Genomic DNA, 22,215 nt, shown 5'->3' on the forward strand with positions numbered 1-22,215 from the left:
ACACCTCTGATGATTTCCATTAGCACTGACTCCTCCAGTCCTCAACAACAAGCCATTAATAAGAGTAATCTCTGTGTAAGCAGGAGCTAATTGAATACAGCAGGTACAAACCCATAGGGCACCTCATTTTCCTGCCGTGGGAGCGCCCCTTGCAGCTGGAGTGTTGAGGAATTAGGCTGATGGTAGCTCCAAGCCCTACACTGGGCAAAGCCAGCAGGCGCTGAGGGAGGGAAAAGCCTCGCTGAGCTGCCAAGGCTTTGATTGCTTGGCTGAGAGCAGCTGGCACACGGCTGGAGAGATGTGTAATAAATAGAGATGTGGGATGTGCACCCAAATGGAAGTGGAGGTACTCTAGGAAGAGAAGACAGTGCATGAATGTAAGGCCTTGTGAGCTCCTGGGAAGAGCCCAGGGGAGATGGAGGTTTTCCAAGTAAAGGCTGTTTCATTGAGGGGTGCACACACCTCTGTATGTGCCCTTCTAAAGCAAAGCCTGATGAATCAGACTCATACGGGGAAGCATCACATGAGAAATTTCACCACAAAGCTGGTCTGTACCATTCAGTTGGAGTGAGACAGCTGGGGTACAGGGTTAGGGGGTACAGCACCAGTTTGCATCCGTGTGTGATGCAGAGAGCCCCTGGTGCAGCACCAGCTGCTGCCTGGACATGGGATAGGTCTTTGAGTCCCCGCACCCGCAGGAAACAACTCAGAAGAGATGCAAGAGATACTAAAAATATTTTGGATTCCCTTCTTTCCTGACCTGGAGACCTGACACAAATCCATGCCCATTAAAGAAGCCAAAATATGTGTGCCCTGACTGACCTGGCATGGAGCCACAGAGGCTGGAAGGGACATGGTGTTGTCCATGGCTGCCCTATGCTGCCAGACAACACCATGTCTCCCACAGGCTCCTCAGGAGGTGAATGAGCACTGGAGCAAGATCTCCTTTTAGGACATAGGGATGGCCAAAGGAGCAGCCTCCACACACCTGACAAATCTTCAGCTGCCATCCACCAGCAGCAAAATGTTCTACTGGGCTTGAAGCTGGTGGGCATTGGCATGCTCTTGACCATCAAGTCCTGGAAGCAACGCACTTCTCATCCCAAAGATGCCCCTATCTTTTGAGGCAGTGCCCACACAGGGATCCAGACCTTCTACTCTGCAGTCTGCCCAGAACTCTGGACACACAAGCACCCTGAGACACGGGGGGCCAACCTGTCCCATTCTCACTGCTCCATTCCCTTACACCATTTCTCTATAGAACAATCCAACTTTCCTCCCACATGAAGAAATCAATCATTGGGTGTCATGACAGCTAATAATTCCCAGTTACCTTCTTCCCTGCACATTGAATTCAGGCAGAAGCAGAAGTACATAAATACCATTTGGGTGACTATTATTAGTGCTTGAACCTACAGCCTAATGATTGCTCCACAGTGGCAGGTTTTCTAACCCTTCACCTCAGCTCTCCATCATCCTGGATACCTAAAAATTCCATGTTCTGTGATGCTGATTAAGATAACCCTCTTATTCTCGAGCCTTGACTGTTTACATAAACAGACACTTTAATGCATTTTGCCAGCAAGGTTTCTTTTGACTCCTTGGCACAGATGGTTAATACTTCCATGCTGCAGCAGCTATTAGATCATGATGTTACCAGTGACAGCTCTACATCCTCTGTACCCTGCTCTTTCTGCAGCAGGATGTACCAGGAATTCAGCTTGAGATCCTGCCATGGGCTTGGGTTGCTCCTGCCTCCTGCAGGAGTTTTCCCACCTTGGCTTGGGGCACTGTGGCTTTGTGGATCCCTACAACACTCTGCTGTAGCTGCGGGTCCCCCACTGGCTGCCCTCATGATGGGGGCACGTCAGGCATCCCCTCATCCCACGTCCTTAAAGAACTGTCTCCCATAGATAATGAGCTTTTCTCCTTGGGTGCTGTCCCAGAGAGTCATTCACCCTTGTCAACTCTCCAATTTGCTCTTAAAAATTAACAAAAGGCTCCCCACATGTCTGAACCAATTCTTTTTTCCTTCCTTCAGAGACACCAGGGTTTTGGATCAATCTAGATCCAAGTCCACACAAGACCCAGGCAGGGATTTGAACCCACTGCAGCTTTGGGGAGGCCAGTGAAGGACTCTCCAGTCTCTTTCTTGTTATGTTAACAATGGCAAAACACTGCAGAGACGGCGGCTAAAATTCAAGCGCTATTTAAACAAATGAGTATGTAGGGTATAGTTTGTACAATGCGAGCTCAGACAAGGAAACTCAGAACAGCCAAGAAGCTCAATATGAACCAGATTTTAAAAACAAAAACAAAACCCCAAACTTCCTCAAGGAAGCCCTTGTCAAATTCTTTCCCCTACTGAGGAGTCCAACATCACGCCTCATACTAAAGCCTTTGCTTTTCACTCCAAGAAAGGACTTGTAGGAAAAAAAGGAATATAAAAGTAGCACATTATGGATCAGAGCCTGGCTTGCAGCCAGGGCTGGGGGAAAAGCAGCACAGAAACCCTCTGGTTTAGCAGCACATTTTACTCCTGCTCTATGGCAGAACAACCTTTTGCAAAGCCCCAACTGTTTGAGCCCGCAGTGCTGCAGAGGCTCAGCTTCCCTAAGGCGAATCAGTCAATTGGTTCAACAGTGCATTTAAAATCCCCCCGAGTCTACCTTTAAATCACATTTATATTCCTCTACCCAAAGCTAATAGTTTCTACCTGCATTTTGCTTCATCTCTGTAGATGAACAAGCTATTTAGCAGCCACATTAATAATCCGTGTCAATCTGGTTGTCATTTCCCCGATGGAAAATTTCACACTGCTGCCCAGCAGCCACAACGTGGCGAGTGCTGCCAGCACCTCACACTGCACTGCCTCCCTCCCACTGCACCTGGAGTCAGGAGAACAGCAGCACTTAGATCTGGATGGGTGGGGTGAGGAAGAAACACAGAATTACACCCAGTCAGGTGTGCCTACAGCTCAGGCATGTGCAGGGAGCACATGGAAACAACCTGGTGTTGAGTGAGAAAGTCAGCTCACCTCAGAAGGAGCTTAGAGGACACCCAGCTCTTGAAACCCCAGCCATGTGATCTATGGACAAGAGCTTTGGGTGGAAGAGGAGCTTCATCCAGCAGCCCTGGCCATGGATGGTCAGTTGACTGATGGGTGAATGCGAATAAACAGCAGGAGGTGGGGGCCAGTGTTTCCAACACACTCCCAATGGCCACTCATTTGTATGTGCCTTCAGAGAACCACTGTCACCTTAAATATCCCAACCTGGCCTACTCTGGTTTTCATATCTGTCAAACAAGGGACTGAAAGATTATTTCAGGTCCCTCCAGGCTGCCTGTCCCAAGGTGAGATGCCAAACCTCCAGAGGAGCAAACTTTGCTCCCTGACTGTTATGAGGATCTCAGGTCACCAGCTCCTGTCTTGAAGTCCAGGATGCTCTGGTGGTCCCAGAGCTGCTGAGTCCCACCCAGCATGGCTGGGGGCAGATGGGTGGGCAGAAACCTCTCTCTTCTTGAGTAACCTCCAGCCTGTCCTTCCTCTCAGAGAGGAACAGCCCCTCTGCCAAGGGGCCACAAGACAATACAAGGTTTTGACACGACACCTTAAAACAGGCCCTTAAAATATTTACCCTGATACAGCCCACTGCCCAGGGCAGCATGTGGAAAGCCCAAGAGGTAAATACTGTAAATAAGCAGAGAGCTTAATATAGAAAGTCATGGAGTCAAGTACTCTTCAAGCACCCTTACGTCTTTGCAAACATCAGTCAGTAAAGATAAATTTGACATGGTTGATCACTCACACGTTTAGGAAAAGCTCTCCTAAAAGAAAAAAATCACATTTCAGTGTTTATAATCTCTGCAGGAAGGCCTGGTCTAGCATTTTGCCCCTCTAATTCCTGCTCTCATAACTGTCAGATTATGAAATTGCCAACTCTAAACCTTCTGAGGTTACAAAGAAACACCTGTCTGCTCTCTGCTGCCACTTCGAGCAGATGAACTAATAAAAATAAGCTCTGCTATTCCCTCCAAATGCCTGAGAGAAAGGAATCTGGAACAGTAGTAGCTTCAAAATACCATTAAAGAAAGCAACCACCCACAGTGTCTGGAGTCCCCCACGCTTATCAGCTCCCTTCACCCTTGTTACCCAAAAACCACGCAAAAATCTGCCTCTTGTCATCCAGACATTTGCTAGGACTCACCACAGGCCAGGGCAAAAACCAGAAACCTCCTGCCCCCACTCTTCCCAAGGCAAAGAATGAAGGAGTTGTGTTGTGCTTAGGGTGCTTGACCATGGGAGCTTGCTCAGCCACCCATCTCCAGTGGGGTGGATGGTGTCCCCAGCTGGGAGCCCTCACCAGCATCTCCCAAAGATGCTCCTGGTAGAGGGCAACAGGCTTTGACAATCTGCCCCTTGGACAGTCACAGCAAGGACACTGTGGATCTGCTTTCACACTCAGCCAAGGGAGGAATAAAAGTGTTTATTGGTTTCTGTGAGCCACCTCCTCCCAGCTTCTTTGGAGATGATCTTCCTGAGATTATTAAATAAAGGTGGAATCATTCAAACTTCCCCGCAGAGCTGCCACCAAGGGCAGCAAATGAAGGTGAAACCAGCAGGACTTTGGAGTGCACCACGGTTTAATGTGTACTGAAAACAACCCTTAGCCAGCCAGACTGCATCAGGGCATCAGGGGGAAGGTCCTGGCTGGGAGGGACACATTGAGCACAGCCACGTCTCCCTGGCACTCGGTCACTGAGGCATTAATGCCACAGGATGACAGGGGAACTGGGAGCTGATCCGCAGCCACCACCGCTTCCACTGGGAGCTGGGGGAGAAACACCTCTGCGTGCAATCATCAGCAACTCAGCCAACATAAAACATGCCAGGAAGGGAGAAAAGTGGAGTCACAACTTGAGATGCAATGAACTCCCACCCAAGACTGGTGCTGGCACAGGGGTGGCTGTGTCTTTCTGGGAGCACAGAGCTCTAACATCCTGGGGGAAACAACATGCTGGGAGCCCTCAAGAATGTGTCTATAACAGAGTTTTTCAGCATCTCTGCATCCCCACTAATAAACCCTTCACCCCAAAGCACCTGCAGCCCCAAGGCACATGCTTGAAGCAGGATCAAGGGCTCCACGCAGGGTGGGCCCCAGCAGCAGCCACAAAACCCATGTGAAGCCACAGCATGCAAAGCCTCTGAAAGCAGAGTTCTTGTCATCCTCATGGAAATGTTTCAAGAGGAACGTGGCAACTCCTTTTCTTAATGACTATATATAGGGAAAGCTCTGCTAGGTGACAAGCAGTGAGAGGCTGGAGCAGAGGCAGTCTCTTGCCTACAAGGATTCAGATAATTGAGCAAAGAATAGCCAGTGATGAGTCTATTTTGGACTCATCATGCTGCTGCTGGAGCATTCACCGAGGAGGCAAAGCCATTTGTTACCTCCTCTCCGAGAAGTGCAAATTCAACAGAGTTCCCTGCAGCTGCACTGACCCCAGAGCCCACAGAGCCCACAGCTGCCAGCAGCACCTCAAGCACTGCCAGGCTCACACTGACCTGGTGATAAAGAGCTGCTTCCTCTCCTTGGTCCCCTCACCACAGACCCCAGCACCACCTGGTGCTGCCCAGGGGACAGTGGTCTCAGCATGGTGCTGATCACCCCTGGCAGGGCTAGGATGCAGGAGCTCACACAGCCAGGTACCAGTCAAGGTGATTGCTGTGGCCTGGAAGCAGGCTCAGAGGAAAAAACCTGCCTTATTCCATTCTGGGACCCTTCCCAGAGCATTTCAACTCCTCTCACCCCAAACCATCCTGCCAGCAGCTGGATTTGGACTCATCACCCCACCCAGGAGCTGCCAGGACAGCACTCACCTGTTCGTGGTACTCGATCCCCATGCTGAGCGTGTTAATGAGAATGGCCACCATGATCCCACGGCCGAAATATTTGCTGTCCACGATCTTCTGGAAGGTCTCACACACCACACGCCAGAAGGCCAGCACCAGGTGGGCTCTCCTGGCCCCGGTTCTGCCCCTTTGTGGGTCCCGCTGGTCCCTGTAGTGGGCATCCTGTGTGAACTCGTACACTCCCTCACTGTCTGAGTTGGCCATCTCATTGTCCGACAGCTCGGCCTCGCCTGCCAGCACCGTGAGGCAGTAAGGACAGCTCTCAGGAGCGCAGGAGCCACCATCCAGCTTGGTGCAAGGGCTGGAGATCTTGCAAGAGCTTTGGCAGGGACCTGAAATGCCAGCAGAGCAGGGAAAGGGCAGCTCGTCAGCTGGGACAGGGGGCTGCAGAAAGCAACCCTCACTCCCTGTTAGCACCAAGCCCCTGACATGATGGGCATTTCCTAATGGGAAAGGGGCTTCTGCTGGGTTAAAACACTGGCTCCCCAACTGTCTTCTCTCTGTTCATGAAGCTGTCTTTGCTGCCCCCAGACAGATACCACCCCAGCCATGGACCTTGAGCACATCTCATGACATCTCCATCCATTACAGGAAGGAGGAAGCAATTGGTTCCCTCAGTCCTGGCATGTTCCTGGCTGTAATTATCAGGAGGACTGTTAGCCTTCTTTCCTGTTCCCTCTGCCAGTGCTCCAAAACCACTAGCTTCCCTCTCCACATGATGTCCTCAGTGGCAGGTGCCAGGTGTCTCCTGGGTGAAATACCAGCAGGATGTTCCCCAAAATTCCCACTACCTGGCTGAGAGGAGAGAAGCAATGCATGTGCCTGACTCCTGCATGGCAGCATCCAGGAGTGAGAATGCAAACCCTGTGCTAAACCAACTCAGAGCCCAGTTCTGTGTGTTTAGTGTCTGGGCAGTGCTGGGCTGGGGCAGGATTTGGTCTCTTCCCTGCACAGCTCCTGGCTGGAAAGGTCAATGACATTGCAGTGGAGTGGAAAAGGCACTGACTGCTTGGGAAAGCTTGGCAAGAAACACTTCTTGAAGGCTGAGAGTATTTGAACTAGAATGGCCTGAACTTCCAAATTTTAGGATGTAGAGGGGAAAAGAGCATCTTGCAGTGAAGATAGGAAACTCCTGATCCAAGAAAGATACATTCAGCATCTGACTCTTATAGGCTTCCTGAGCAAATCACAGATTTTTAATACTTGGCACCTGTGATTGCCCTTGAGCACTCACACAAAGCAGACACTCAATCTCCCTGAGCCTTGTGCCCCCAAGGAGCAGAGCTTTGCAGTGCCCAGGGGTGTGACAGGACTCAGATCTGGAAGACGCCCATCTGCAAGCTCTAGCTGGTTTTGGGAGTACAGGATTTGGGAAGCATTGCCTGTAAATGGTTTGGGAGTGGAGGGAAATAATGGAATTTTGTCCTCACCTTTAATTTAAACCCACCCTCTGCAAAGTTTAAAGCCATTCCCTCCTTCCTGTCACTACACGATCTTGTCAAAGTCCCTCTGCAGCTCTCCTGTACTTGTCTAATCTACAAGATGGGAGTTGCAAAAGAAAATTGATTCACTGAAAACCCTCAAATCCCTTGGATTACTGCAGGTATGAAGTCTGGGAGGATAAAATCTCTCTCCTAAATTTTTTCTGTAAGAGGCATTAGGTAGGTCGGAAGATTCCTGTTCATCTCACCTGGAAACCCATCGCCTTTCTCTGTAACGTGGACTGAAAAGAACCCTGCAAAAATTCAGAGAGAGAAAAAAATTAGGACAAAAAACTGTATTTCTGGAAAGCAGCCCCAGATGTAGATCCAGCCCCAGCTGACCTGCGCTCTGTGTCTCCAGCAGCTTGTGCATGGTGCTGTAGGGCCCGGGCGGGATGTTGAGGCTCGTCAAGGTGCTGCTCCCAGCACCCACTGTCGCCTCCCCCAGGTTCTTCTCTTTCAGCATCTCATGGGAGGTGCTGGAGTGCACTGTGGGGTACACCTTGCTGCCCACCACGTTTTTGGGGATCCCTTCTGGGCTCGGCAAGCCAAGGTTCGGCTGTGTCAGGGATGACCGGCAGCGCACCGGCTCAAAGTGACAGTCGGCGTGGTAGATGCTGTGCACGGACTCGGTGTTGCTGGGAGAGGCACTGGGGGCCCCCAGGGAGTTGGGTGCCGAGGGAGGGAGCATCAGCCGGTTGGTCCCGTTGTGGAGTGAGCTGGTCTCCACATCACTGATCTCTGGGCTGGCACGGGGCGCTCGCAGGTTCCCATTGCCCAGGTGGTAGTGGTGGTGGTGGTGGTGATGGTGGTGGATGAGGTGGTGCACGGAGGATCTCTTCCTGCTCTGGCGCTTCCTGGCATGCTGCTCGGCACCCGCCTTGCTTGTGGGGCTGCTGAGGAAGCCCATCCTCACACCTGCTGCCCTGTAGGCCTTCACCAGCTGCTTGCTGCCTTTCCGGGCAATGTAAACCAGGTACTTGAGGAGCTCGTCGTAGCAGCTGCCCGGCTCTGAGAAACTGGCCAGGGTACTGGCGTTGGACAGGTAGCGCACGCGCTGCTCCTTCATCAGCTGGCTCTCCCGCTGCTTTGTCTCGGAGAACTGCGTCGCTATCACCACCAGGCACAGGTTGATCATGAAGAAGGAGCCCACCTAAGGGGAGAGGGGACATCAGCCACCTCAGCGTGGCCGTGCCACCCCACAGATGCACAGGGCATAAAGAGTAGGGGGCAAACCCCAGCCAACCCCATCCCCTGTGTTAGCAGGGACCACTGGCTGGGCTGACTCACCCCCCAAGCTTCCGCCCCAGAGACTCCCACACCAGCCCTCTGTGGAGGACGTCAGAGATCAAAGATGAGAGAAGACTATTTTGACAAAAATCTCTTGCTCTTTTAAGATGGTGTTTTTCTCTCTCCACAGACAGGAGTTGTAATTATCACAATTAGTGGCATTATGATGAATGCACTGAGCCTTCCTGATAGGAGCGTTTTTTCTGCCAGTGTGTGGGCAGCTTGTGAGCAGATCCCTTTCCCCTGCTAATGGGATTTGTGGGTGACTGTTACGCAAGGGCATCAGCAGCCTGTACCCACAGCTTGGAGATTTTATTTCCAACCAGGGTTTCATGAGGTTCTGTCTTCTGCAGAGCCCAGCCTGGATCACAGGGAATTACTGACGTGCTAACACTGCTAACGTTACTCGCACGACATCTGGAAAAGTACTGCTTGCTCTTCCTCGTCGTCATCTTGGGGAGGCTGAGAGCAAGGGTTTGTTTCTCTCTTGGGGAAGCTAATAGAAGAAAACAGCATCATGGACTAAACAACCATCTACTTACTCGTCAGGGTTTGAGTCCTGGTTTGATGAGGAGCAGAAATTCCCACAATGACCTAACTGACAATGTGCAGCTATTTTTCTGGACTTAGACCAATTGTGTTGCAAGACAAGGACTCATCTCACTTAGCTACATCTAAGTGAGGCACCTAATTATCCTTTAGAGTCAAGAGAGAAATAGGCACATCAAGTCTGCAATGCATCTAATTTATTTTGGATGTCTACCTTCGGATGAGATGAATCACCCCCTTAAAGCACCTATTTTTCTCCCTTGACGATAAAGGGAGTCTAGACAACGAGCTCAGCCAGTCAATGTAGACAATTCTGCTTGCATAGATGAAGCCCATCATGGAGCCCACCCCATAGAAACTCTTTGTTGCCTCCTTTGTGGGTGGTCTCAGATGATGCTGTGAAGTGTGGGTGGGTTGTGGGCAGTAATCTCTTCCATCCTTTCTTAACGTGCTCTCTGAAGTTTGGGACTGTTTTCCTGAAACATCCCCACTACACCAAGGACCCAGCCAGATGGGTTCTTCAATGTGGAGGAATTCTCGAGCAGCCTCTTCCCTTTCTGGCACTCAAAAACTGATCAGGTGAAATTTGCCTACTTTAAAACTTGAATTCAAGGTGGAAAGCAAGAGAGAGAAGCTTGGAGCGCAGGGAGAGAAATAGTAGAAGAAGTAGCAAAAACAGAAGTGTATCTACCGCTGCTTGACCACATCTTTCCTGCTTTCCTTCCTCATGTTTGCAGCAAAATGCAGCTGCAGCACAATTCCACAGGGAAGCTGTGCTCCTCCCAGCAGGCTGGTTGCTACTTCAGCTTTTATGTACACTGCATCCTCTGCCCTGTTCCTCTAGGTGATTCCACCCTGCTCTCTCCAGATTCCAGGAGGACCCACCCCGCTCCTCTAAGGCCACTCACAATGATCAGGAGGATGAAGTAGATGAAGTTGTAGAAGGAGTGTGCATCCATGACAAAGTACATGATGTCCACCCAGCCTTCCAGCGTGATCACCTGGTGGAGACAGGAAGGGAAAATAAACTCCTCAAGGCTCAGCTACAACAAAGTGCACAGGCAATGTTTCTTCTGGCTGGGTCATGTCTGACACCCCAAAGTAGGTCTTGGTGCAGTACAAGATGCTGAGGAGCCAACTTCTGCTTCTCCCAATACCAACAGCCACATTACTAACTGCCCAGGCTGAATCCAGCCCCTTCCCAGCTGGACTCAAGGGCCTCTAGAACATTTTGCAGAGAGAAGAGCAGTCTATAGGCTCTGCCTGACACCGACATCACCACACTGCACACCCACAGGCTTTTGTCCATACATGTGAGGTGGAGACGTTCTCAAAACCAGCATCATATTGTATCCCTAACACTTTGAGCACCTGTGCACTACTATGTAAGTGCTCACTAGTGCAAAACAGCCCCCAGGAGTGCAGTTACACAGCCCCTGGGAGCAGGGGCAGGACCTGCTGTTTGCCCACCTTGTGACAGTCAGCAGACAGGGCTCACCTGAAATATCGCAATCCAGGCATAGCCAATGTTATCGAAGTTGATGGCTCCCTTGAAGGGGTTGTGCTCCCCAGCAGAGCAGTTGGTGTAGTACTGGTTCCAGTTCACACAAGACGTGTTGGTGGTGTCATTGTAGGAGTAATAATCCAGGGTGCACTCCAGACCCTCCTCCCTCCGCGTTGGGATACTCCGACAGTAGCGCATCCCGTTCTCCCGGGGCTGGGAGCAGATGAAGGGATTTTCATCCTCATTCTCTGTCTGGTAGTACCTCTCCAAATCCACTGTGTAGGGGCTGAAAGAGTCCAGACAGGGCTGGGGTTTGCACACTGATTGCAGGCAATCTGGCAAGGAGACAGCTGTAAAAGCACAGTCTGGTATCTGCTTTTCTGGATCCTAAAGCTTTTTTTTTAAAATAGGAATCCCCTTGGACTTGCTGCAGCCCCACAGGGTGAGCTGATGTCCTTAACTGGGTTTTGAGAAACTCAGGCAGTGCACTTGGCCCCTTGGCAATCCCTCTGATGGCATTATTAAAAGTTACTCCCTCTGGAAGCACTCTGGCTTTGACTTTAGGAGACTAAGAGGAGTCAGTGTGACAGGGCTTCTTTGAAATGTCTTTGCTGAAGTAAGATGGAAATCAGCTTAAGCTCCTGTCCTGTCCTTCTGAAGATGCTGAGAATTGTTTAGGGAGACTCTAAGTACAAGGACCTCCCAAGATTCCTAAAAATCAGAGAACGGGCCTTCATCTGCATTTCACCGTGTCAGTTCAGCCCACAGATAAGCTCTAAATTCCCTCTGAGGGTGGCCTTGCCACAGGAAACCAGGCAAAAATACTCTTCAAGGAGATGAAACATCCCATGGCCAGTCAGAAACTGTCTCCTTGCTCTGCACACACTATCTCCTTAATGCTGCCAGGACTCCCACTAAAGCTTGCAAAGATATTTTTAAGCCTAGTTCAGCCCAGTTAATTCCTGCAGAATTGCCTGTAATACCCTTCAAAGCCTATCTAAACCCCTGGAATTCTGGCTCAATTAAACAGCACCCAAACCTGCGGCTCTACTGGATTTACTTGGTGGTGAAGCTATCCCCCTGCTCTGCTGACATTTACTTAACAGGGACATGTCCTGGTAACGACCCTTCCAGTCACCCTTTGAGGGCATGACCTGCAAGAGGGGTGGGAGTTGATTAGGAGGTGGGTGGGAGAGGCTGGAAGGTGCCTCCTGCCAGCCTGGCCACAGCAGCAGCAGCAACACAGCGCTGCTGTGTGCAGGAAAGAGGCTTTGGGCTTGTAGGATTCCTCCATCCAGGTGTGAATCCAGCCTGATCCACCCTGGGGGGTCAGCAATCCACTTAAAGGTGATGGGTGGGGCAGAAAGTGGGAGAGCCATCAAGAATCTGCAGTCACCTACCTTTCTCCAGGCATTTGAAGGGATGGAGGTGGTGAAAAAAGCAGGTAGGTAGAACAGGCATGGAAACCCTGAAAGAGGATGTCAGCTACCAGCTATTTCAACCTCTGTCCAAACAGTGCTGCATCAGACCAGAAAACTGATCACAACAGGTGTTTTGGCCTTAAAACTCAGGGATCTGTGAAAATTAACACTTTGGGATAGGGACTACTTCTTGCTCTGAGGTTGAAAAGTATCTAGCATCAAAAATGTACAGTATTTCCATTACCATTCGTCAGGTTTAGGTGGGACTACAAAAGTTGTGGCAATAAACATTGCCAGCCTCTGGAGGGGATTCAAACCTGGGCACCTCCATGCAGAAAAGGTCACACATTAATGATATGCTGAATTTAGAAAGCCTGAACTCCCATTCTCAGAGGGGTTTTTTGGAGGCCTTTAGCAATCAGAGAGGTTCCCAAGGGCCAGCTGAGAGTTAAGGACAGCCTGCAAATGCAAATGGCAAATTGTCACAGATCACTCTGTTCCCACTGTGTGTGCCCAAGCAGGAGTGATGGTGGCATTTAGGAGCAGGGAACATTTACAGAAGACAAGGGCTTTATTAGAGAGGAGATCTTGGAGGGACAGCCTCCCTCAAGCTGGGGAGACACTGGTGCTGCCCACACAGACTCACATGCTGAAGTTCTCAGGGAGGAAGCAGCGGTTCCTGAGCAAACCTGCCCACAGCTGGACTCCCACAATGCCAAAGATGAAGAAGACAAAGAAACAGAGGAGGAGGACATTCCCCAGCATGGGCAGCGTGTCCAAAAGCAGCGTCACCAGGATGCGCATACCTGAGGCAAAGGGGAAAAGTTCACGTTGAATTTTCTGGTTCCAGCTATGTCCTCCTGACCTTTGCCTTTCCACTGATACTTTTCCACCTGTATTTCCTTATATTCTTTTCCTTCTTTTGTCACCCAGATGTGGCTTGTGAACAGTCAGAGATTCCCATCCCCTTTGGCTTCCCCTCCCAAATCCCCTGGAACACTCCCCTTCATTCGTGCTGCGCTCCTGGACCTACCTTCCCTGCTCCTCAGGTCCTCTTCTCCAAAGACTTCTAGCAATTATGTTTCCTTTCTTTCCTCAGATTAAATCCTGATGTTCTCCTTTGCTCAATCACATTTCTTTATCCACTCAGTATATTTCAGAATTCCCTTCCCTCCCTATTTCTGCTCATCTACCCTAAATGCCCTCTCTTCCTTAAAATACAGGACTCTTTCTGGCAGTTAATTCTCACAAGTTCAGGAACAGCCAGTTCTGTAACAAAGACAAATTGATGGTGACTTCAACTTGACATTTACACACAAAAAAATTGATTTCATCTGACATCTGTGTAATATTCTGCTCATCTCTCACTCTCCTTCTTTCCCCATGTTCTGCATTCTCTCACTTGCTTGTATTGACTTTTATCTAAAGAAAGCTTTACTGTTGCACCCTTTACTTTGATACTTCAGGAAGAGTTTTTTCTCTTATTCTGATGCTGTCACCTCCTTTCTCAGGGTTTCTCTTTTACTCCTTTACTGGGGAACAACCACCTTGCATCAACTCCTAATTAACTAAAATTACTTTCTGTGATTATTGCATTGATCATCATACGAAGCTCATTTTTCATCTTTCCCACCTTGCATTTCTATCCCACTGTAACTACATTGCAGAGAAGACAAGATAAATTACCCAGGATTTCAAAACACATTAAGTAAATTACATCTCCAGTTGACAGTGGTGGATAAATTCAGCTGTCCACCAGTTCAGCAGTGGGGATAAAAAAAAAAAAAACACAAACATTGCAAACAGGATTCTGAAGCTTCTGTAATGATTGAAATATCAGCAGAAAAGCTAGATTAAGTTCAAGAGTCAGGAGCAGGAAAATAAATAGATCCCAGGCACTTCCAGCATCAGCAGAGAGAACTGAAGCTGATTAGTTCTCATCTAGGCATCGGGCCAGTTCAGAGAGGGGAGTGCAGACTTGGGTTTAATTTGGCTGAAACAGTACTGGATTTGATGACCAGGATTGTAAGACCAGGAAAAGGATGCTTCTGGTACACTTGTACTTAACATCCCTGATCCACAGAGCACCTGAGAGGGACAGTGCTCAATGTCTCTCTTGGAGCACTGGAATTTGCCCAGCATGGGGCAGTGGGAGGGTTTGTGATGGCCAGTGCCATGTGGGGCTGCAGCAGCAGGCAATGCCATCCTCTGCTGCTTAAAGCAGGGCTGAGACCCTCGTCCATGACCTGAAACACCAGGACTGAAGAGCCCCTGCCCATCCCACCCAGGTCTGCCCTGGAGATGCTGGGGTCTGGGCTGTATGGACCAGCTCTGGGGTCCTCAGCACCTCCCAGGGAGCTATCTCCAGGCACAACGAGACTTCCTCACCCCAATTCCTCCAGGGAAGGATGGAGCATCCCAGGGAGAGTGGGAAGAGCATGGCTCAGACCCCACTGCCTGTACTGCCTGGCAAAGGCTGTTGGCTCAGTCAATTCCCTATCACCTGCAGCCCTTTAGCATCTTCCTCACACCCTCTTCAGATGAGAAAGGAAGGTGCCTGAAGACAGTCCTGGATAATTTACTGACTCATCTCTGATGCCACAGGTGTCAAAAGAACCCAGATAGGAGTGGTAGGACCCAGCACTGTCAGGCTTGGACAAATGTTTGAGCTGTGATGTCAGATCAAAGCCTCTGGGTTTGCCTTTCCATCTTTGGGGCATGGATCCAGACACCTGGCCCCAAGAGGGAGGAATAAGGATCTGACTTACTGGGGACCCTGTTAATGGCCCTGAGTGGCCGCAGGACTCGGACAGTGCGGACGGCTGAGAAGCTGACATTCTGCAGGTCCAGGGAATACTCCAGCATCCTGAGAAAGACACAAAAACACGGAGGAGTGTAGGGATCTGGTGGAGAAATGTTAGATTATCAAACATCAAATGCCAACCACTCACAGAGGGACTTGTTACTGCATCTCTCCCATCAGGAAAGTTTGCCAGAAGAATTAATTAAGGCTTGTTTGCATGTCAGGATAAAGTCAGTGAGGGGGAATGTGATACACCAGCTCACACAGCCAATATCTCTCTCTCTTTTCTGCTTTGGTTACTGGTTTGCACAGGGCCAGGCAGAAGCTTCTGAAAGTCCCTGCACACTTTAGAGAGGAAATTCCCAGGCATAGCCCTGTTTTTATCAATTTTGCAGATACTGTAATGAATCTGAGTTTGTTGTACTGAGCATCACCACAGTCCTGAAAGGAAGAACTGGTGCAGACCCCTCTGTGGGCCATAGGAGATGAGCAGCACGGACCTCTGAGCTCTGCTTCCTCTGTCCAGCAGAGACCCTTGGCAGGTGGGACCAAATTTATGACACTTGCAGATAGAAAATGGGGCCAACATGGACCTAGAAACCCCCCAGTGCTCCCACTGTCTGAAAGGGCTATTTCCCAGCTCAGGACACAGAGGAACAACATTCACAGGACTTAGGATGCACCTGGATGGCTGCAAGTCCCTGGGGTGCCCCAGCACCTCTCACTCTTCTCACGCAACTCAAGCAACAAAGAGTCATCAGTCACAACACCTCCAGGACTTTGCTCCCTGGCTGTGGGAAGGTCCAAGAGCTCTGCCCAGAATATTCTTGAAGAGGCAGACAGGCAAAGGTAAGGAAGACAACCCTGAGGCTCCCTGGACAGTCAGGCTCCCACTGCCACAGACAACCACCACATACTAATCTCTTCTGAAAATTACCAAAATCCATCTCCAAACAAGCTGGGTGGCTCCCTCCCTCCAACTCTGATGGCTACAAGCCTAACTTCCAACCTGAATTTATTCAGGACAAGCTCATATCCATCTGTTCTTATGGCAGCATTGTCTTTAAAGCAGCTTCTCTAGCTGTTATTTGTCCCTGATGTTTACCTACCCATGTGTTTACAGAGGACAAAGCACATCTCCTCTCAGCCTTGATTTTGCAAAGTCAAACAAATCAGGTTCTTCCAGCCCCATCTCACAGACAGGCTCTCTGCTTCTCAGTCACAACCTTCCTCCATGCTTGCCTCGGTCTGAATTAATCTCACTCTCCAGGGTGGAGAAGGCTTCTCTTCCAGCCCCCAAATAAACAACTCCACAATCAATGCAGTGAGGCTTTACCTGATAGGCTCTAATGAGAATGATGGCGATGATCAAACCATATCTAAGACCAAAATAACCTCAACATATTCCTCTTTGCTTAGCTGACCCCCACAGCAATGGGACAGTCCCAGGAGATGGAGGTTGGACAGGCAGATATGGATGCCACAGATTTGTTCTCAGCTGCTGACCAGAAAGGAAGGCAGTGTGTTCACAAAATCCCACCTGACCTGGGGGTAGAAAACCAACCCCTTCCTCAGTGCACACAATGTGTGCATTGCCCCTGCATTGGGCAAGCTTTGGCTAAGGTGAGGAGAAGGGCAGTGCTTTCCCTGGCTTTCATTGCCTCGAGTTTCACTCGCTGTTCAAAAAGATTTCTGTGTGGTTGGCAATATTCAGGTAAAAAGCCCATATCAAACATACGGTTTTTCTTTCATCCATTATTAAAACAGAGGCTGCCAGCAAAATTCAGAGCAGCACGTGGTTACATGCACCAAGACAAATCATTTTCTGATTAATGACAGCTCCAGACACACTTCTAGAGACGTGAGTGCTTGTAAGCTGCAAAGGATGTGCTGTAAAATGCATTTTGATTTAACTTATTAAAGAACAATTATAATGCCAAATTTAAAGGAACAAGCTGAACAACAAACCAGAGGCTTGAGAAAACACTTGAACACCAAGACCAAGAGCAAGAAGGTGGTCTCCTGCCTGTGTTGCTGGACACTGCTACCAGAACTGGTATTACAGCACTGCCAGGCTCAGACACAGAGTACAGGGTCCACACCTTGCTGGTAACCAACAGCTCCAGTGCCTTGAGAGAACTCAGTATTAGAGAAAAAAATGTCACTAAAGAGCAAGTCCAGTGAGAACACCACCAGTCCCCAGCTCTAAGGTCACTTCCCAAGGCAAAGGGAAGCAGGGGAAGATTCAATCCACATCCCTGGCATAGGGAAGATACTCAGGGAGAGCAAATGTCAGGTTGTCACCAGCTGGTGAGGTGACAGGTACATTTACCAGCATATATAGCATTTATGCATCGGGAATCTGCAGTGTAAAAGGCTCCTGATGAAGCTTCAATTCAAATGTCATCTCTGCTCAGAGGGGAAGGCACGATGCCTGTCAGCGCCGCTGCCACCACCCTGGTGCCCAGCCAAGTTAAAGGCTCAGAGAGAAACTCAGCATTAAATAGGATGGATTCACAGCTCGTCAGGGTGATCAGCAGCCCCCGATCACCGGAGTTATTCAGAAGGAAAGCGGAAATATTTAGGACTTTCTAAGAATAAAAGTGGAGCATCTGCAAAGCCAGACGTACAACGCGCTGCTGGTGGGAGGCAGAGAAGGAGCTGATGCAAACCTTTGGCAAATGCTTCTCCAAGCAGGAAAACTCCCAGAGCTCAGCTGACAGGCAACAGGGATGGCTCAGGATAGACCAGGCAGGTGAAACTCGTTCCTATTCCACCTGGAGACAGGGAGTTGGAGCATGCTGGGGTTTCTGTCATGTAAAACCCAATGCACTGGGAAGGACAGCCTGAGTGAAATGCCGGGCAGCAACCCTGAGGCAAAGAGGCTTTCAAAAGTGATGCTCAGGACATCACAGGAAGGGTTCAAGGGGCTCTGCTTACCCAGAGAGCCTCTAACAGGGCACAGAAATTCCAGCGAAGTCCTTCCCACACCTAGGCAGCACTGCTTCTCTGAAGCACCGTGCTCCCAGCCCTGACTGCTCCCACTGCCAGGATCACTCCTGCTCAGCAGGTAGATGTGAAAACCCAGCAGAGTCACACAGACAGTTTCTGCTGAGGGCATTTTTCCGAGGAAAGCTTGAACTCTCCCCTTTCACAGCTGTGTGCTGGGACTGCTGCACAACCAGGGGATGTGACCAAGATCACATGAGGAACTGGTGGCAAAGTGGCTGCAGGCAAGGCCACCCCGAGAGCTACCCACCCACCCTGCACGCTCAGAGCCCTGCACTGCTGGGGAGAGATAGGCTGACATTCATTCAGCATTAAACAGCTTCCAAAACTGGGCATACAGACACCCTTTATCTACAAAGCACAGCCATCAGTGGGTGACACTAAGCCATCGGTGCTGGAAAAGACAAGGGGAAATCATTTAGGTGGCGTTGTATCTTCAGAAAGCTGGAGTGAAATTTCCCCTGGCTCTCACCAGCTTGGCTGTGCTCTGCTTTCACTCAGCGGTTGCATTTGGAGCCTTGCAAGCCTCACCGCATTCGTGGGTGTTGCTTAATTTTAAAAATACTCATTTCAATCAAGCTGAATAGAAGAAAAAGAATAGCACACAGAGAGCATGAACCCTGCAGCCTGCTGGATCTGGCTGCACCATGTGTCCCAGCCAGGACACTTGACTAATGAGGCTTTTGAAGCAGCAGCAAGTTCAGCTAAGAACTGAAAGAAACTAAAGATTTACCTTTTTTAAAGTCCTAAAACTTAAAACCCCAGGCTTTTCACAGGTGGATTTGAGTCAGCTCAGCTGTGAGGGAGACTGCTGAGGGTTTTCTTTTACCCAGCAGGTTTCTGTGAGTCAGGGATGCAGCTTGTTCAGGATGCTCTGCTCTGAAGGCTGTGGGAAGGCAGCACAGAGTATCCACAGCCATGGATTTCATCTGTGCCCAGGCCCTGGCTACCCTTTATGCACCCAAAAGTAACTTAAAGCATTAAATTGCACAGCTAATATCGAATTCCTGGAGGTTCATGACGATGAGTATTGGCTTGATGTTGTGCTGGCACTCCTGCTCAGAACACAAAGCACCTAATTTGGGATTAGTCAGGACACAGCGGGGCCACAGAGGAGGCTCCCAGTTTCCAGGACACTCATATCCATCCTGGAAAAGCCCTGGAGAAGGCCAGGCTCCTGGGAGAGGGTTTGGTGCAGCTTTCCCTGCAGCCCAGAGGGGCTGTGGCTGTGGCAGTGGCTGCACATTGGGTAATTGCATGTGCAAATCAGCCTCTTACATGGGCAATTACACCCCAGTGCTTGCTTGGGGTGCCCAGGCACCACAGAGGGCACTGCTGCCATGTCCTCACGTGCTGCTCCTCAGCTCAGACAGCTCAGCTGAGGTACAGAAGATGAAAAAGCAACATTCATCCTGCCTCCCTGTTAGTTTTGTTCTAAGGGATGAAGATCTAATATATTGGGGGAAGAACAGCCTTTGCAGCGGGAGGCTGTAGCAGGGGCTCCTGTAGGCAGCCCCACACCAGCTCTTCCTTCCCTATGTCTGAACCAGGGAGCTGAAACAGCCCCTTGATCAGCCTTGTACAGCTCAAATGCCCTCCAGAGGAGCCCTGCCTGCCTGTGGAGAGATCTGGAACTGTGGGGTGAAGACCACATGCTGGAAGCTTCACCCAGAGCAGCCAGCAGAAATCCTGCTCTGGCTGCTGCAGCCATGGGATCACAGCTCCCTGCAGAGACCTGTCTGGCACCACAGCCCTCCTTCCAATTTCTGAGCTAAAGAGCTTTTCAAACCCCATCCAGATTTAGATGGAGCAGGGATGGGATGGGGGCTGTGGCATCCCTTTCTCTCCTGTCACTTATGAACACAACAGGGCTTCCTGCAGCCTGTTTTATCCCTAAAATTCAATGCTCAAAACCAGGAGGGAGAAAGACATCCTTAAGGTTATTTATGAAGGCTTCAGTGGAGCTTACGGTTTAATACAGCCTTCAACAGAGAGAGAAAAAAGTCATAACAAACATTAGAAATGTTCAGGAAGCAAAGAGAGAAAGAAGTGGTGTCTGTTCCTGAATTAAGTAGCCTGCCAACCACCTCCGGCCCCAGCTCCTCTTCAGTCATAAGCAAAATATTCCAGAAGTGTTTAACTTTCCTACAAAGCCTTTGAAGAGGCTTGTTACCATTACAATGAGCAAAGCACAAACAGGGCTCCTCAGTCTTGGCCAAACAACTGCCTGAGCCTGGAGTAACCACAGACCCACACAGCTCAAACAGGGGATGAGGCACAGCTCTGCTTGGTGGGGAGCAGAACATGAGCACAGGAAGGCAGAGAGGAACCCCATGAGCTCTTACAGCTTCAAATTATCCCCTGGTGTAAAGCTCTCTCACAGGAAAACAATAAACCATTAGGGATTTTTGTTATTTTGGGGTTAGAATCATGGAATAGAATCAAAAAATCTCCTGGGCTGGAAGGGAACCACGAAGATCAAAGCCTAGCTCCTGGCCCTGCACAGGATAACTCCAAAATCACACCATGGGGTTATTTGGTGAGGGTGACTTAAAGCCCATTTCAATCTACACAGATGCAGAGGTTCATGGAAATCCTTATCTGAGCAAAACCAGAAGAAGCTGTGCTCCTGCAAGCTGCTGGGGCTGCAGCAAAGTGTGGGGCTAGAGCTGTCTGCAGCTGAGCAGAAGGGAGATCTCAGTCTGTGGCTTCCCTCTTCCCACAGACTGAGCAGAGAAGGTGTTCCTGTGCCCTGCCAGGAAGACGGTGGCTGCTGGGTCCTACAGGGGCCAGGGAGACACCAAGTCAGGGCACATCTCCATCCCACAGCTCTGCCTTACCAGCCCAAGCCTCAGTTAGTGTTAAACCAAAACCACTTCTGCATATTTTGGGATGCAAACAAGCATCCATCCTCAGCACATCTGTGTCTTATGCTGGGAGATGTCAAAATAATATTGAATCATCTTTAGAGGGCAAGAGCTGCTTGCAATGCCTGTTCACCTTCAAAGTGTTCTCTCACAAGCAAACTCCCCAAATCCCCTCCTCTAAAAATAATGCAACATAATTATGCCATTCATCACTTTTTTTTCCCTCCCCATTTTCCCCACACAACTCTGTAACCTACAGCCAAAGCTGTGTTTCCCTAAGCAGAGTTTTGATAATACAGCACTATTCTCATCTCCAGCAAGTTTTACTGTAATTACAGAAATGTGCTGCAGACATTACACACTCTACAATTAGCACAAATTGCATTGCATTGTCACAAAGAAGTCATTTACTCTCCATGAGTTCATGAGGTTGGTCTGGACAGTTTAACAGAGATGAGAAGCACTTATTGGCTTCCCACACAAGTGGCCAGCAGGAGCAAGGACAAGAGGCTCTCCCAGACCTCCAAGAGACAGATTTGGGACAAAAATGCACAAAAAGGCTTCTCCACAATCATAACCTCTGTCAGGTCTAGAAAGTTCTCAGAGAATGGGTAAGATGACAATTTGGGCTTCTTTTTGGGGGTGGGGGGCAGTGTGGGTTGAAGACTATTCTAAATTGGTGGTGGCTGGGAAGGATTTCTCTGGATTCTGTGCCCATGGGAGTGTCCAGCCCCAGTATGACATGCTTTCCCCACCTGATGCCCCACAGATACAGTTTGCTGCTTCCCCTCTCCCCTGACATCACTTTCTGCAGCCCATCAGAAGGGAAGGGGCAGGGAAAGTGGGAGAGCCAGCCACTCCTGCTGGGTGCTGAGGAGCTCACTGCTGCTGCTGCTTCCCTCCTCCCACGTCTTGCACACCAAGGGCAGAGAAAAATGTGAAGGCAGAAACAGAGTTACTTCATTGTGGTCAGCAGGACCACATAGAAACCTTAATCCCCTCTCCTGGCATTTCACTGGGGAAGCTGTGAGGCCTCCGTAAAAACATGACTCCCTTTACCTGGTATCACAGAGCTGGGTTTTGAGGACTGCCCTTGGCACACACTCTCTAGGGCCCCAGTTTGGCTCTGGCCTCTGTCCTGACACCTGCTCAGATGCAGGATTCCTCCATGCAGAGCTCATCCCTTGCTCTGCTGTGAGCACCATGGGCCAGGTGCCCATTGGGGAAGTTTGCCCCATTTGGGAACCAAAGAGCTGCACTAAAGGCTGCCTGAGGAATTTCCCTCTGTCTGGTTGGGATTTGACCCTGCAGTCTACTAAGGGCGTGAGCTCTATATTTTTTTCTCTGCTACAGCAGTGGCCCATTCCTGCAGCCCCTTTG

The 22,215-nt window shown here is 49.8% G+C and overlaps 1 protein-coding gene across 8 annotated transcripts in view; it reads right to left on the reverse strand.

Annotated features, from left to right (window-relative positions):
• The window catches only part of CACNA1G (calcium voltage-gated channel subunit alpha1 G), a 144,715-nt gene that overhangs the window by 75,028 nt on the left and 47,472 nt on the right, over positions 1-22,215 (reverse strand). For all 8 annotated transcript variants that reach the window (XM_088065504.1, XM_088065503.1, XM_088065502.1 and 5 more), the window contains exons 4-10: positions 14,925-15,022; positions 12,803-12,962; positions 10,730-11,021; positions 10,140-10,232; positions 7,735-8,545; positions 7,602-7,646; positions 5,879-6,243 (exon numbers count right to left, since the gene is read on the reverse strand). In XM_088065504.1, coding sequence (XP_087921630.1) covers positions 5,879-6,243; positions 7,602-7,646; positions 7,735-8,545; positions 10,140-10,232; positions 10,730-11,021; positions 12,803-12,962; positions 14,925-15,022 — 1,864 coding nt within the window. The remainder of the gene's footprint in view (positions 1-5,878; positions 6,244-7,601; positions 7,647-7,734; positions 8,546-10,139; positions 10,233-10,729; positions 11,022-12,802; positions 12,963-14,924; positions 15,023-22,215) is intronic.

Source organism: Pseudopodoces humilis, chromosome 21, assembly GCF_049639895.1.
Source record: "Pseudopodoces humilis isolate 2021_Gansu_Grassland_sample_001 chromosome 21, ASM4963989v1, whole genome shotgun sequence".
Taxonomy (NCBI): domain Eukaryota; kingdom Metazoa; phylum Chordata; class Aves; order Passeriformes; family Paridae; genus Pseudopodoces; species Pseudopodoces humilis.